Source organism: Erigeron canadensis, chromosome 3 (genome assembly GCF_010389155.1).
Source record: "Erigeron canadensis isolate Cc75 chromosome 3, C_canadensis_v1, whole genome shotgun sequence".
Lineage (NCBI taxonomy): Eukaryota > Viridiplantae > Streptophyta > Magnoliopsida > Asterales > Asteraceae > Erigeron > Erigeron canadensis.
In genome coordinates, this window is record NC_057763.1 from 40,511,534 (window position 1) to 40,526,987 (window position 15,454).

Sequence of the window (15,454 nt, forward strand, 5' to 3'; positions counted from 1 at the left end):
ATAATATCACATTATGAGTACAACTGGTTTCAAAAAGTTATATAATAGAGATTTATTATAACATGTGCCTTGTGGAATGAATACGACAAACAATTTCATCAATATGTCTCAGCTAATAATGACAGTGACGAACATATGATTATTGTACTATTACTTGCAAAGTGTAACACTTAAAACCCTATATCTTCAAAATTATAAGCTTTTATGAGTTAAATGTATGAAGATCTAATATTCATAATATTGTAAACCCCGTGTCCAGTGTTGAACACGGGTCTAAAATCTAGTTCACTACTAAAAAAATGCATTTGTCAATGGCCCAATTGTGTCGCTAGCTAAGCAAAAATAGGTGATCGATGATACGCCTCCTTGCCTAACAAATTTCGTGACACGTTTACAATTGCCATCTTTATGTAACGAAATAACTTGTGTTGGTGGTAAAAGGCCTAGAGTATTCAAGAGATGGTGGTTGTTGGATACGGTATGGGCTCCACCCTTGTTGTCGTATCGAGAACACAACTGTGTGTGTCTTTGGTTAGTGGTGGTCGTCAAAGATGATGGCGGTGGTGGTGTTGGTGGTGGTGCATGGGCGTTGAAGGATGAATCGAAGGACTGTGTGTGTTTCGTGGCTGGAATGGGAAGAAGGAGAAAGGGGAAGAGATTAAAAAAAAAGAGTATGATTTTGGTTTTTTATGAGGATGATGATATAATTGCTAGGATCTGTCTCTTGATTTTCTTACAAATTTGGATGCACAAATGAACAAACCACGTGTATATATATGTTGCAAGAAGTCAATTGAAGCCATTTAACTAATTAAAGTGTATGTTATTGTGCATAATCTTCATTAGTTAGCAAATTTCTTTTTAATACTACTTGTAAGTTGTAATAGCTAACGCTATGAGTCGTATGTTATATGAAATTGTAAAAGTTGAAATAGGTCGTTAGATAAAAAGGAAATGTTAATTTCGAAAATGGAAAACGACTGAAGGTTGTTATTTGAAATGGTCATGTCATTATGTTTGAATAGTCACATGTGAAAAGAGTACAAGTGTACTGGAAGTCTTTTTACGACTTTTTTTAATTTGAAAGATTTTATTTCACATTTTTAGCCGAATGTGTATTTTTTTTAATATTCGTTTATATAAACCCAATCTTCAAAAACAACATTATAATTAAAGAATGATATCTTAAACTCACGCCCATTCTCATTCAATTAAATTATCATCATACTTATATAGTTATATTTTTACTTATATACTCGTATATCCGTAGTTTTTCTTTGAGCCTAACCAAACACATCCAACCGATAAATCACATTGAATACTACTAGACTAAAGTAATTACAATCCCACTGGTGGTTAATCATTGTTCATAATTGGCTTCACTTTCTGGAAAGCTAAAGAATGTTGTTTTTTGGTGAAGAATTATACATCCAAATCTGCTTTATTTTGCCACTTTTTTATCTTCGATATCAATATCATATTCTAATCATACTCACATAACTTTTTTACTCCAATCAATTCATTACATTTTAATTGTTACACTCTAAAAGCACTCTCAATAAATTGATTCAATACACTCCAATAGACAGTCCAATGTCAAATCTGTAAAAAAAATTTATATAAATTACTCTCATTCACAACTAATATCTAATATATCCAATACATTAATTATTAAATAATAATATGTGAAAGAGAAAGAATAATATAATTAAAAAAAAAAAAAGATAGCCTATTTGTTTCGTATTCCCTGCAACGGAATGTTCAATACGTGCGTGAATACATATCACACCCAACGGTGTGCTTTTGTATACATTCTTAATATTATCCAATACTACTCCCATGGAGCATGTTCTAAATAGAAGCACGTACAATATATCATGAGGATGAGAATACAATGTTATCTGATAAATGTAAAAATATTAAGAATTCCATTGAATTAAAAATATTTATATATCACACAAAAATTCCTTTTAATTAATAATCAAATTAAAATTTCTATAATAAAAACCAAAAAGTGATAAAGTGAATTAAAATAAGAAATAAAAAAAATTAAACGCGTTAAAAAAATAATGTGTTGTCTGTCTGTCCACACCAAAGGTGGCGTCACCATTTCTTAGTGTTATCATGGTTTGAGTTAATTAATTGTATGCTTTATGTTTTGAAATTTTGAGATGGTAATCAAAATTTGCACTATTCAAAGTGATGAAGCTAGTATAAAAAATTTCAAGTTGTAGCCTTGTAACTTTTAATGGTCTGCCACATATTGTAGACTATTTACAGGATAGAATGCATCAGTTTCAAAATTAACTAATTGATAACAAATATACAGTCATACCTATATAAGTTAATACTCAATAAATTAATAGCTCGATAAAATTAATAAATTGTCCAGATCCAACTTAAAAGAACCAGTGGAAATCAACACTCGATAAATTAATAACTCACTAAATTAATAAAATATCACACCCTCCAATAAGTCTATTGGAATTAGCTCTGTATCAATGAAATCTCATTAAAAAGAATCGATTCAATACATTTCTTATGTACCTATGGGTGCTATGTTGGACACAACACTATTAATTTATAGAAGTTTCACTGTAGCTTGATTATTAACTGTTAATGAACTTTTGGCCGTGAAAAAAATCTTTAGGAAGTCGTGTTAAAACTTAGAAACTGGTACTTAATCATTAATTGGAGTGTCACATTGCAGTTGTTGAGTTAACTACCGTTAAAAACATCTCTAGAACAATTTTTAATCGTGACAAGAACCATCAATATCGTTGGAGTGACTAGATCCAGAACCCCAAGTAGGCTTGTAGTTTGGATGATGAAGCTCTTTATTCTCCTCATCCGTCTATGGCTACGAGCTGAGTTTTGTATTGAGTTTATGATTGTGGCCCGCTACTTTGTTGATGCATCATTCTGGCTATATCAGGTTATTCGAGTATTTATTTCCTCGGGACTTGTATGGGTGTATATTAAAAACATCTCAGAGTGAAAACCGGTGGCGTGACTTTTATCGATGGAGGTTTTTCTTATGTCTCGTTAATCGTAATCGACATAAGTTTTTTCATCCCTTTTATAGACCTTATAGTTTTTTTTTTTTTTTGAATGACAAAATAAATACCTTGCTGTTAAATCCCCAAGTAGGTTCGAGTCTACATATTTAATGTATTCAAGAACAGTTATGTCATGCATTTCCTTTTCTTTGCTCTTTCTTATTGTACTCTTTTGTAACTAATCTCGTTGTCTTTTCAATGATATTTTTGCATTTCCAAAAAAAAAAGAAAAATTTACCGTTAAAAAATAACATTAACTTGATTATCAACAAAACAAAAAACCGTATTTATAGCAAGCAAACACAAGGCTGCACATTGGCATAACAACAGCAAAGATAAATAGACAATTGGCTTTAGAAATACACTGAATACCATGTCTATTGAAAAGGGTCTCCACATGAACACTGGCAATGGCGAATCCAGTTATGCAAAAAACTCTTATCTTCAGGTATGTCAATCATTAACACTTACAAGCAAGCAATCACAACATATTTTGAGAAGAAAACACGTCGTGTTGTTTTACGTACAACTAAATGGGTGCTTTAAATGATAATATCGTGTACAATTAATAATCATATTTTCAGTGGTGGACCGGAAGTCAGATAGTACCAGTTTCACAATATAATATAGACATGGTGCATTTTATTTTACACAACAAGGAAAAAATATCATGTTGTCCACCCCTGAATATTTTGTTATTTATTTGAAAGGCAATATGATCATACCATGTACAATCTCAGTTTCATACTTTCATGTTTAAAGATTGTGATTATTAACTAGGAACAAACTGTTGTTTCATATATAATTACTCATATTTTCAGGAATCTGGACTACAGAGAGCACTGCCTACAATACATGAAGCTATAAATCAGATAGCTAATGAGCTTCATGGTTTCCCACGGTGTTTCAAGGTAGCCGATCTAGGCTGCTCTTCCGGACAAAACACCTTATTCGTCGTATCAAACATTATTGATAAAGTCCATAGTACGTGTAAACGAAACAATTTTGACGTGCCACAATTTCAGGTGTTCTTAAACGATCTATTTGAAAATGACTTCAATATCATTTTCAGATCACTTCCAACATTCTATACAAAACTGAAGAAATGTAGCCCTTGTTTCGTTTCTGCTGTTCCTGGTTCCTTTTATGGTAGACTTTTTCCAAACGAAAGCATCCACCTTTTCCATTCCTCTTATTCCGTTCACTGGCTTTCTCAGGTAATCGGGTTAGCATGACCCGTGGTTTTACATTATTTTTCTAGATACGAAAATATAGCTTTTCCGGGTCACCTAAAAGCATACTAAGTTATACAGTACATTCTAATTATCACTGTATATGTTTTTATATGTAAAACTGTAGCGTATTAAATCTCCTTTCCTACATATTTAGGTACCTCAAGGCCTTGAAAACAACAAGCTTCATATATACATGTCAAAAACAAGTCCATCAAATGTGTTTAACGCTTATCGGATGCAATATCACGAAGACTTCACAGAATTTTTACGAATGCGTTCTCAAGAAGTAATAAGTGGAGGGCGTATAGTTATAACGATTCCAGGTCGGAGTATCATCGATCCAACTAGCGATGATTGCTGCATTATTTGGGAGCTTCTAGCCAGATCACTTGTTGATATGGTCAAAGAGGTGGTCCTTTACTATCCATAATGTTCAGAATAGAATTAGAAAACAAGTGTTTTTATAAGGTTTTAATTAGTTTGTTCCTCGAATTAGCAAAAACTAACAGTTTATGATGAAGTATATACCATGTACACAGTCTGTTTTGGCTACTAACTACTTTTTCTGTTTTACTATATACTACTACTACACAGGGACTGATACAAGAATCTGATATCAACTCGTTTAATATTCCATATTATACACCATTTGAGGATGAGGTTAGGGATGTTATTCAAGAAGAGGGGTCATTTGTCCTAGGTAGCTTGAACAGTTTTGCACTTAATTGGGAGCCATACAACACAACTAACCCGATACGTGGAAAAAAAACTGCAAAGCTCATAAGAGCAGTCATTGAGCCAATGATGGCAGCTCATTTTGGAAATTCCGCAATGGACATGGTATTTAACAAGTATGAAAAGCATCTGACTGATCATCTAGCTACCAAGAAAGGGATGAACTTCAGTTTAGTCATTTCTTTGTCTAAGCAAGTTGTTCCTGTGAGAAATCTGTGAAGCGAAACTAATCTCTTTATCCTCAAATAAAAGTATGACGGTTTACAACTCATCTCATTATAATATGTAAATCTTATATTAGGTTAATGTTGTTGTTAGCACGTGTGTGTTATAACATATAATAACACTTAAGTTTTGATTACCTCTATGCTTAAAAGGTGTGGAAGGGAATATATATTTTGTATCTTTTGTTATGTTGCTGTGTTGCCCTTACTATTTTATCTCCTTTGGTTTATTAAATGTGAGATTTTTGCTTGTTCAGCAGTTAAAGTTAAGTCAATTTGGTTGTACCTAACAGCTTGGTTACCAATTACCAAATGTTCCCAAGCAAAAACAAGTTACCCAAAAACCTAGAAACTATTTACTGCGCCATTAAAACAGCTACGCACTTTAGTTACAAAATAAGACACCATTGTGAAACAAAGCCCCTTAAATGGCCATTACCACTCAAATTCCTATATTCCCACTCTATTCAAGAATACTGATATACATATATGAGAAAGAAAACAAAGGAAGGCACAAAACGCTAGCAGTTCGAGGAGGGTAAACACAAAGATATTCACTGTATAAGATGGCAGCATTCATCAAGCAAGAACACAACCCTAATACACATTCTACATTTCTTCATGGGAACAAACCTACTTGACAAATGGTCCCTCTGGGAAGTTAAACATGGCTGCTGCACCAAATATAGCGGCTATTTGTCCAATTGCTTCGTTTGAAGAGACAGTCACAGGTAAGATTGGGTCCGGGAGAGGGGGTGAACACCCGGGAAGATATTCTTTTTTGTTGGATGTGGGAGAGTATAGTGCTAGGACTGCCCGGCAAAATATAAACCTGAAAGACCAAAAAATACTTGATCATCGAGCACAGGTACAATTATATGTGGTAAAATGGACTGTCTTCTAAGTTAGGTAAGGGGTCAAAGCAAGTAACCTTTTAATACAGGTCAAAAAGGGTTTGCATCAGGGTTGAGCTGTGTGTGATACACGCAGAGTCGCAGACATTGATGTCTTTTCTGTTATATAATGCTTAAATAATAATAAATTAACTGCTTTTATAAACTATTTAGAAGGTAGGCTTTTTAGAACTTCGGGGGGATTCTGAGCAATGTAAACATTCAACTCATTTGACCTGCTTTTACTTTGAACCGTAGAAGAAAAACTATAGCAAAAGTCAATCATCTACCCATTAATATCATTTGCCACAGCAAACAACCACAATAGTCTTGAGCCCAAAGCTAAACCTTTTAAAGAAAGCAAACACTTCGAGCATTTTGAGTTTTGACATTCATGAATTACTGAATGGAGCGAAGCCTGAACTAAAAGTTATACATTCAACTTTAAGAGTGTGTTTCATATGGAAATTGATGAATCGGTATGTATGAGGGCGATTGTAGTTGTTTGTTCAATTCTAACCCGTGAGATAGAAACTTTTTTTAAAAAAATTATGTGGCTCCTTGCTCACATTCTCCTTATTTTTTATAATAATATAGTATATAAATTATTAACTTCAATTACATCCCAACGCATTTGAAAAACAAACTTTACAAAACTATCCTGCATTTCTCTCCCCCATAATAAACCCACACTCAAACCAAACACCACCTAAATTCCTATTTTTTTGTGATTCCCATGAAATTTCTAGTATTTCCTTTTTCTGATGGTTTATGTTAATTTCTAGTATTTCATTTGTTAATTATATGGAAACTATTAAAGAAAAATCCAAATCCCACTCCATAACAAATAAATAGAGTTTTCTTTGGATCGAGTTCTCGGGGCTTGTTTGGGACTATAGCCAACACACCAAGGAGTGAAAAACGGTGGCATGGACTCCAGTCATTGGGGTTTTCTCTTGTCTTGTTAGCGTAAGTGGCATGACTTTTTTCACACTTTCTGTAGTCTTCGCAGATAGTCCCCGGATGAGTCTAGAAGGTGTAATTTCGATTGTATTAAATTTAGACTTGTAATTGTAATTTGTACATATTTGCAACTAGCATCTTGCTAGTGGCATTATATTATATATACACACACACATATATACATATTCTGCCGTTAAAAAATGTAGATTTTTCTAACTGCGAACTAAGGCATCCATATTATGTATTTACTACTAAAGAACAAAGAGGTAAACCGAATCAAAACTAGAGGTGGAAAAAGGGATGGTAAGGTCAGATTATATTATGGGTCAGAACAGGTTTAGTTAATAACAAAGCCTATTGATTTAAGATAACGATGCAGAGGTTTTATGCATTATAATCAGCTTTGAAGCCGCTTTACCCTATCAACCTGTTTCATTTTCACCTAAATTAATATGCAACCCTTACCCGCCAACGATAAAAACTCAACCCAATTAACTCGTTAAATATGTAAGCATAAACCATTATATAAACGCGATAAAATATGAGATCAAAAACTGTCTGCCAAGTTTCCACCATTTAGTCCAATGAACTAGCAGATTGCCAACCTATATATCATTACTTTACAAACTAGAAGGAGATGTGCAATGTACCTTAAAAGCAGCCGCCTAATAAATGGATCTCCTAGAACTTGAGTCCAGACAGGATGGAGCATGTCGGAAGATGCCAACAACTCTCCCCAGTGATGTAAAGATGAGGAAAGAACCTTATCAGCTTCATTAAGCTTATCCTGGAAATACGATCTCTTGAGCCAACTATCATTCTAAAGTACGAAAACTAACTCTTACATGTGGCAATTCCAAACCATCTACTAACTCTAGCAGGTCAAGCAGGCAATATAAAAATTACAATAGCTTATAAAAAGGCCAAATGCCACCCAACTGAAATTTTAATGCATTAAAGCTCCTAACTCATTTTATTCAAAACTCAATATTAGATTATTACTGAAATACAATAACTTTTATAGTTGTATTTATTATTTAACCGTTTTGACCAATTACCCAACCCATCTGACCCGCTCATTTTGCCACATCTAACAACTGTTATTATGACTTAACAGAAAGACCGTACCATCTGAAGATCAGAACCTGAAATGCCAAGTAGACTGAGCAAAGCCTGCAATGGTGCTGTCAGAAAGCTTGTAAACTGACTTCCACTTGGCTGACAAGAATCTATGGCACCATGTGTAGGACTTGAACATACTGGAGATAAAAGCATTGCAACTGGTTCTCCTTTTACCATTGTACTTAATGCCTGTCGACATATGCCCCATTAGGTAACACACAATTCTATGCAGAATAATAATGTTATTTTCAATTCACATCATAAATGCCTCCATCATAATAATACATTAATACCTGACTAAGCTACATAGGTTAATGAATATCCAAGAGAATAAAAGAAAAGACTTCTTGACACAATAGAGGAATTATGTGATCAAGATTATCGTAATCAAGATTTGTCATGATTATTAAAAGGTAAAATGAATATTTCAGATCGAAGCTCCTCATAAAGGAAAATGTCGCATTCATATTGGGATGCACTAAAGATAAAAGTGTTGCAGTTATTTCAGTAACTCCTAGAATAAACAGATAAAACTTAATCTGCTAGATCTGAATGAAAACTAATTTGGAAGCACCCATAAATTTGGTGGCTCACCAATGTTGTAAAAATCAGCCATGACTCATGAATCGGGTACCTGGGGAGGCGAGTCAGCTCATATCAGACTACAAAATTGTTCAACGGGTCAAACTAGAAAAACTCAGACAAACTCGGGTCAATTCAGGCCAAATTGGGTCAAATTCGGTCACTCGGGGTCAAGATTGGTCAACAAATTTTTTCACTTAAAATTTTGAAGTATTATGTTTATGTTTTGAAACAATTAAGTTTGAACGTTGAGGTATTATGTTTATGTTAATTATGTTTTAGGTTGGAGTTTATAGTCTATTTTTAATTTTCTATTACTTATAATTTTGAAAACTACTGTATTACTTTTATATAAAAAAAATCCCAATCCGATTACTCGCTGATTATTCCCTGGGTTACCAAGAACTACCGACCTCATAAATTGCCCTGGAAGCTAGTGATCTCTAGTGAAGAAATTATATTAATTCAATTAAACATATTCCTTAAAATCTATTTGATAGACAACTGACCATCGGAGTTTCATACATACAAGCAACTTAAACTTTTTTCAAAAACTTGCCTTAAATGCGTTACTGTTGCCACTGTCGATAACAAGGAAAAGTGGCCTTCTTGTAAATGGAAGTAAGTCACAAGGATAGATCAGATTTAAACCTGAAATGAAGATCATTGCTAAGCATTAATATCTTAAATTCTTAATGCTAGCGACATTACGATCTTCAGATCTTGTATGATAATTTTAGAAATATTGCACAAATATTCTATTAGAAGGAATTCTAGAATAAGTTGCAGAATCCCTATCATAAGTTTATTGCAAACTACCACTTTTAGTTTGGTAATTTTTCAATCAGTACGAGTACCTCCATTTCCTTTAGCACCAAGATTTAAGCCACCAGAATGGTAAGCAGAGCAGTCCATAATATCTGTCTCTGAAGAATTGACTGTCTTATCACAAGCAGAAGGGAATGGAGAAGTAGATGCAGCATTGGGGTGCACCATGTAAGGCTGAACATTATTGGCTTCGTGCCCTGTAGTGACAACATATTCTTTTAAGTATTGAAGTTAAAAAGCACTTTCATTGCTTTTTAAGAATTTAAAGATTGCCAAGACTAATTAGTCGACAAAACATGACAAAATTATGAGTAATAAACATCTCACCTGGAGCAGATAAATAAAGTAAGAGAACTCCATCCGGGGGGAGCTCCTCACACACGGTGGCCAGAACCTGCAATCAAGAGCATAAAACAATTTCACATGCCCTGGAATTTTACAACCAATATATTTCTGTTGATTTTGATGAATAGTGTAGCTAATAATTAAAACTCAGGTGACAAACGTGTAATATGAATATCGGGAAATGTGAATAAACCATCGCTAATTTCGATCTAAGTAAAGTTACAAACAGGGTTTCATCTGCAACCAGCCGAAAAAAAGGTACTGACAAGCCAGACACATGAGCATAAGACCTACGTTGGTTTGCCCATTCATCGGGCCCAATATCCATCACCTGTGGCCACAAATTTATATTTACCTCTAAACTTATAAAGTTATAATACTTTCACATATCAGTTTACTTTATATCACTTGCTGTTTATTCAACTTCCTCGATCACACTTTTTATACTTTTGAAAGATTTCGGTGCTTTAATTGAAAGTGACTCAACTCGGAACTTCAAATAAGAAGCCATAGAAGTGCCAACACTCTTCAAATAAAAAGCAATAGAAGCACCAACAGTCCTCAAATGAAAAGCCATGGAAGCACCAGCAGTCCTCAGATAAAAGTATAAATTACAGTTTAATAGTAACTAAAAATCATTCCTAGATTACTCACTGCTAAAAAATGAGTGATGGATGGACGATACAAGATAGCTTTACGGGGATTTGGTGGCAATGTAGGATCAGAAAGCTCCTGAGAAAAATTAATACGACCCGGGCCTAAAAGGGCACCATTTTGACCACCAGTGGTCCCGATGCCAGAGGAAATGGTTCCACTTGATTTGTAAAATGAGCCACTAGGTTCCCACTCCAAAGATTGAAGCATTCTGAAGTTGTCAAGTGTCAACTCAGAAAACTTAACCTGATAAATAAATTCACATAGCATAAAGAAAAGTCAAACACAATACGGGGACACTACATAATTGTCATCAGTAAATCAAATCTTGCATTAAAAAAGTCCACCAAGTGATCATTGCTGAAAAATTGTGCACTGATTGCCGATATTTAAAGTATAGATTTCTTGTTGCTAGTGAACATAGAATTAACTTAACCTCATTAGGATGGTAGCTACAAAGTATGGCATCTCCCAGTTTAAGCTTTCTTTTGACATTGGCAGCAGGTGGAAGGCTATCAGGATGGAGATCCAACGCGAGACTATATCTTAGAGGCCTTATATTCATAAAAGCTGTGTCAAGTTTAAGAAACTTAGATATTTCCTGAATCACTAGCTTCCATTCTTTGAAGTCAGTGTCCTGAAACAATATCATTTGAAGTCACAGATGGGTGAAATAATTTACAGAGACAAGATATCCTCCTATGCCATTACGAAAATATATAAATTACCTGGAAAGTCCTCTTGCAATCTGAAACTAACAATTTGAGCTGATTCACCAACTGATACACCATTTCTCGACGGTTCAACACCAAACACACTGTCAAGAATCGTGCAAGGAACCTCAGCTGTTTGTTAGCAAGATTCAAATCCAGTAATACCCCATCCTTGAAATACTCCCTAGTTAGTATCGCTTCATAGAAGATATATGATTCAGACAAATAACTAGCTTCACTTGTCCTCATGTATTGCCCAAAATAAAGTTGCCCTATTCGTGATGCAATATCCCCTATTTCCCATCTCTTAAGCCCTGCTTCCACAAGCTTGTGTCGATTCTCTTGTTGAAATTTCCATAGTTGTGTATAAACTTTAAAGACTTTATAGAAATACGTATCGTACCTGATGCAAAACCACTTTGCTTATGTGTTCAGAATCAATAAATTTAAAAGCTGTCGATTTCTTTAGTAATGACCACTATATGTTTGTGAGTTGTGAGTAATCATCATCTTTTTTTATTATACTGATTGTGTACGGCCAAAGGGCATTAATATGTATCATTACAAAGCTCATAGTTACTAATCATCTTGTTGCGCTAAATTTCTGATAATTGGCAATGGCATACGTAAAAGCGACAATACATAAACATAACAAATGCATTTCTTAAGTCTCAACTCTCGAGTCTCGACTAGGAGCAGAGTGTTTCAATATATCATAGTACAACAGCAAGCTCGAACAGATATATATAAATCCATATTTACATATACTCATCTTCCAACTACGTTTGAGTGAAAATGATTCCTAGACCTATTTGATACCCCAATGTTTATCAAGTTAAACTTATTAGTAAACCATATGCCTATCCACTCGATAACTCGAGCCTCACTATGAAGTCAAACGGTTAATTTGCATATGATTGATGGCTTGATGCGCTTTGACCTAACTAACGAGTAAAAAAACTACTCTAACTTTTCAACAAGCAAAAGTGACCTATTCATCATGTAACCAGTTAAAATTCGAAGGTTATAAGATTTTTCTAACACGAAAATTATATAAATTGCCACATCATTAAAACCGGCGCCATGCCACAGTAGTTGGATACATTTTAGTACACATATACATACATACATCTATATATCGGCAGCTAATCCTATGAACAAATAACTCGCATATTATAATCTACAAGTTACTATAATTAGAAATAACTAAGAAATGGTTTCGAATCAATAAAGAAAGGTTAGGATCAAAATAAATTTAAAAAAAAAAAAAAAAGATGAAAGAAAGAAACCTGTTGCGTTCATAATAAGGCAAATCCCTAATTTTGGAGAATTTTTTATCGGCTTTGGCAACTAGAGACCAATATACTTCACTTACTGGTACATTTAAATTACTATTACTATTACTATAATTTGTTGTTATATTGCTTTGTGACATTTTTCTGCATTTGATTTATATATTAATAACAAATAATTTCTGTATGGAAGAAATCTGGTGTTTTGTTTTTTTAGGGATTTTGAAGCTGTTTATAGTAATGATGAAATGAAAGGGTTTTTAAAAAAAAAATAATAATAATAATAACAGATTGGGGGGATTTTCGTTTCTGCTACTTTTCGTCCTCTATAGGAATTTTTCTGCTGTAAAAGTTGTATACTTATTGAACACACAATTTACCATTTTTTTTTCTATCATAAATTTATATCTTTTTACCCAATAATTTTAATATAATAAATAAATAATAATAATTAATATATATTCACTAGAAAAATAACTACACTTATCCACTAGAATAATAAATGATATATATCAAATAGAATAAACTAATGTATATCCAATAATATGTTTTAACATATAATATAAACTAAATTAATTCAAAATAGATAAACTTTAATGTAATATATTAAGATTTTAAAAGTAATAGTACCATTATTTTTTATTAAAGTATTTAGTAATTGTTATAACGCATATTAGAAAAATAAAACATATAAAAAAATAATTTATTATAAGAAAAAAATATAACATTGTCATATTTTAATTGAAATATTTATATATCTTTTAAATACAAGATAAGATATTCTTCTAATAGTGTAAAAAAAGAAAATGTAATACACCATGTGTAACAACAAAGCAAATAAAATGACAATGACCTATTATGATTTTTAAATGGTCAAATATTGCTAAGTGTGTCACGGTTTATAACTTTGATAGACATATTATATTTTGTAGTATTCAAATATCGTTAAACATGTTAGAGTAAACAACTTCGATAAACATATTTTTAAAAGATATTTCAATATAAAACTTAAAATGTTGATATACCTCAATTTTTTATTACTCAAAATAGTATATTAAATTTTAAACTTTAAAAAATTAACATCTAATATTGATAATGTCGTAAGCCCCGTATATTAGATACGGGCCTAAAATCTAGTTAAATACTAGATTTTAGACTCGTGTCAAATACATGGGTTTTACAATGCTATCAATATAAGAATTATTATCTGGAACAAAAAAAGATTTATACGTTAAATATAAAAGTATATACTTAAAAAGGAATTGTGATATTTAAATGTTAATACTAATAGCTAAATCATATTAAGGTTGCATGGTGTAACAGAGTTTCTTTTATACAAAACTTTTTCAGAGAAGCAATATCTTAACTTAGGTTAACCAATTGACCGAGTTTTCATTGATGTATTGCAAAAAGTAATTATATTTTCGCTATCCATGGTTGCTATAAACAATAAAAATTAATTTTTAAATTGGTTTAAAGTGTAAATTAGTGATGTAAAACCAAAAAGTGTAAATTAATTATTTTTAAATTAGGTTAAAGAATAAATTAGTGATGTAAAACCAAAAAGTGTAAATTAATTATTTTTAAATTTGGTTAAAGTGTAAATTAGTGATGTAAAACCAAGATGTAAATTAATTATTTTTAAATTAGTACAAATTAATGATAAAAAACAAAAAAATATAAATTAGCTAAAATTGGGTTAAAGTGTAAATTTATGATGAAAAATCAAAAAGTGTAAATTAATTTAAACATGTGCTTATTTAATTAGTTTTGAAAAATCGAGAGTTGTGATTGGTCAATTGAAGATAGATCAGTTGTCTTTTAGTATATATTAACATTGTAAAAAAAATAAAAAATATATATAGACTTTTATGAATTTAATTTAAAAAAAAACATATATACCCAAGCCCTATGTTAAAAATGACTAATCTCGCTAAACATTAGCTTTTGGATTCATCTTAATTTCTTTCCTAACGTTACATTTTGAATTTTCACATGTTATCATCCTATAAATTAAAAAGATTTTTAAGCTTATGAATTATGAGGATTAATCATTTCTCATTAATCGAATATTTAGTATAAACTTTTCTATTTTCTTTAGTTATAAAAATTTACAAAACCTGTAAGTTTGTTCAAGCGTTTGTTATATATATATATATATATTAAAACAGTAGTTAACCGAACGATTTTAAAACCTCTTCAACTAAAAGAATTCTCCACACATTGCCATGTAGGATTTTATCCTATGTGACATCTTCATATTTATTTTGACAGTATACTAAACAAATTTTAAAATTTGATAAGATATTCAAATCTATTTACTTGCATATCTTGAGTTTTATACAATTCGTAAAATTTTAGTAGCTTAATTCAAGACGAACGACCTTTTCATCATAATTATATTACATTAAAAATCAAAGAACTCATGATATTAAGATTAAAATTCCATTTTGTTTATAACAAATTTAGTTGGGCATTAGTTTTTTTATATCATAAATATAAACAACTATATATTTTTATTTCTAATTTGTATACATAAATATAAAAAACACGTTAGTATCATGCTAACTAAACTAAATTTTATTGTTTATCAATATTAATATTAAAAGTTTTGATAAATCAATTAAACACTCGCACATCGTGCGGGTAAAAGACCTAGTATGATATAAAAATGTTTTAAAAGCGTTGAGTTTGGATAAAGTTTATATAATTTTTTATATCTTTTTAACGACAAATAAAAATTCAAGGCATCGACTAATTATACGGGAACACATTCTAAGAAAAAACCCCGATATCCACTCGAAGTTTT

The 15,454-nt window shown here is 31.8% G+C and overlaps 2 protein-coding genes across 2 annotated transcripts; one reads left to right on the forward strand and one right to left on the reverse strand.

Annotated features, from left to right (window-relative positions):
* The first annotated feature begins 3,432 nt into the window (after nucleotides 1-3,432).
* On the forward strand, nucleotides 3,433-5,248 carry LOC122592138 (probable jasmonic acid carboxyl methyltransferase 2). Its single transcript, XM_043764346.1, has 4 exons — nucleotides 3,433-3,507; nucleotides 3,881-4,276; nucleotides 4,449-4,703; nucleotides 4,889-5,248. The coding sequence occupies exons 1-4, from the start codon at nucleotides 3,433-3,435 to the stop codon at nucleotides 5,246-5,248; spliced, it is 1,086 nt and encodes a 361-aa protein (XP_043620281.1).
* Nucleotides 5,249-5,663: 415 nt separating this feature from the next.
* On the reverse strand, nucleotides 5,664-12,904 carry LOC122591320 (protein SCAI). The gene is made up of 10 exons (XM_043763578.1): nucleotides 12,643-12,904; nucleotides 11,369-11,756; nucleotides 11,077-11,277; nucleotides 10,641-10,886; nucleotides 9,969-10,035; nucleotides 9,671-9,838; nucleotides 9,373-9,464; nucleotides 8,238-8,420; nucleotides 7,760-7,896; nucleotides 5,664-6,085 (listed from the first exon to the last, which is right to left on the reverse strand). Exons 1-10 carry the CDS (start codon nucleotides 12,786-12,788, stop codon nucleotides 5,887-5,889), a joined length of 1,827 nt encoding a protein of 608 aa, XP_043619513.1. The 5' UTR covers nucleotides 12,789-12,904; the 3' UTR covers nucleotides 5,664-5,886.
* Nucleotides 12,905-15,454: the final 2,550 nt, after the last annotated feature.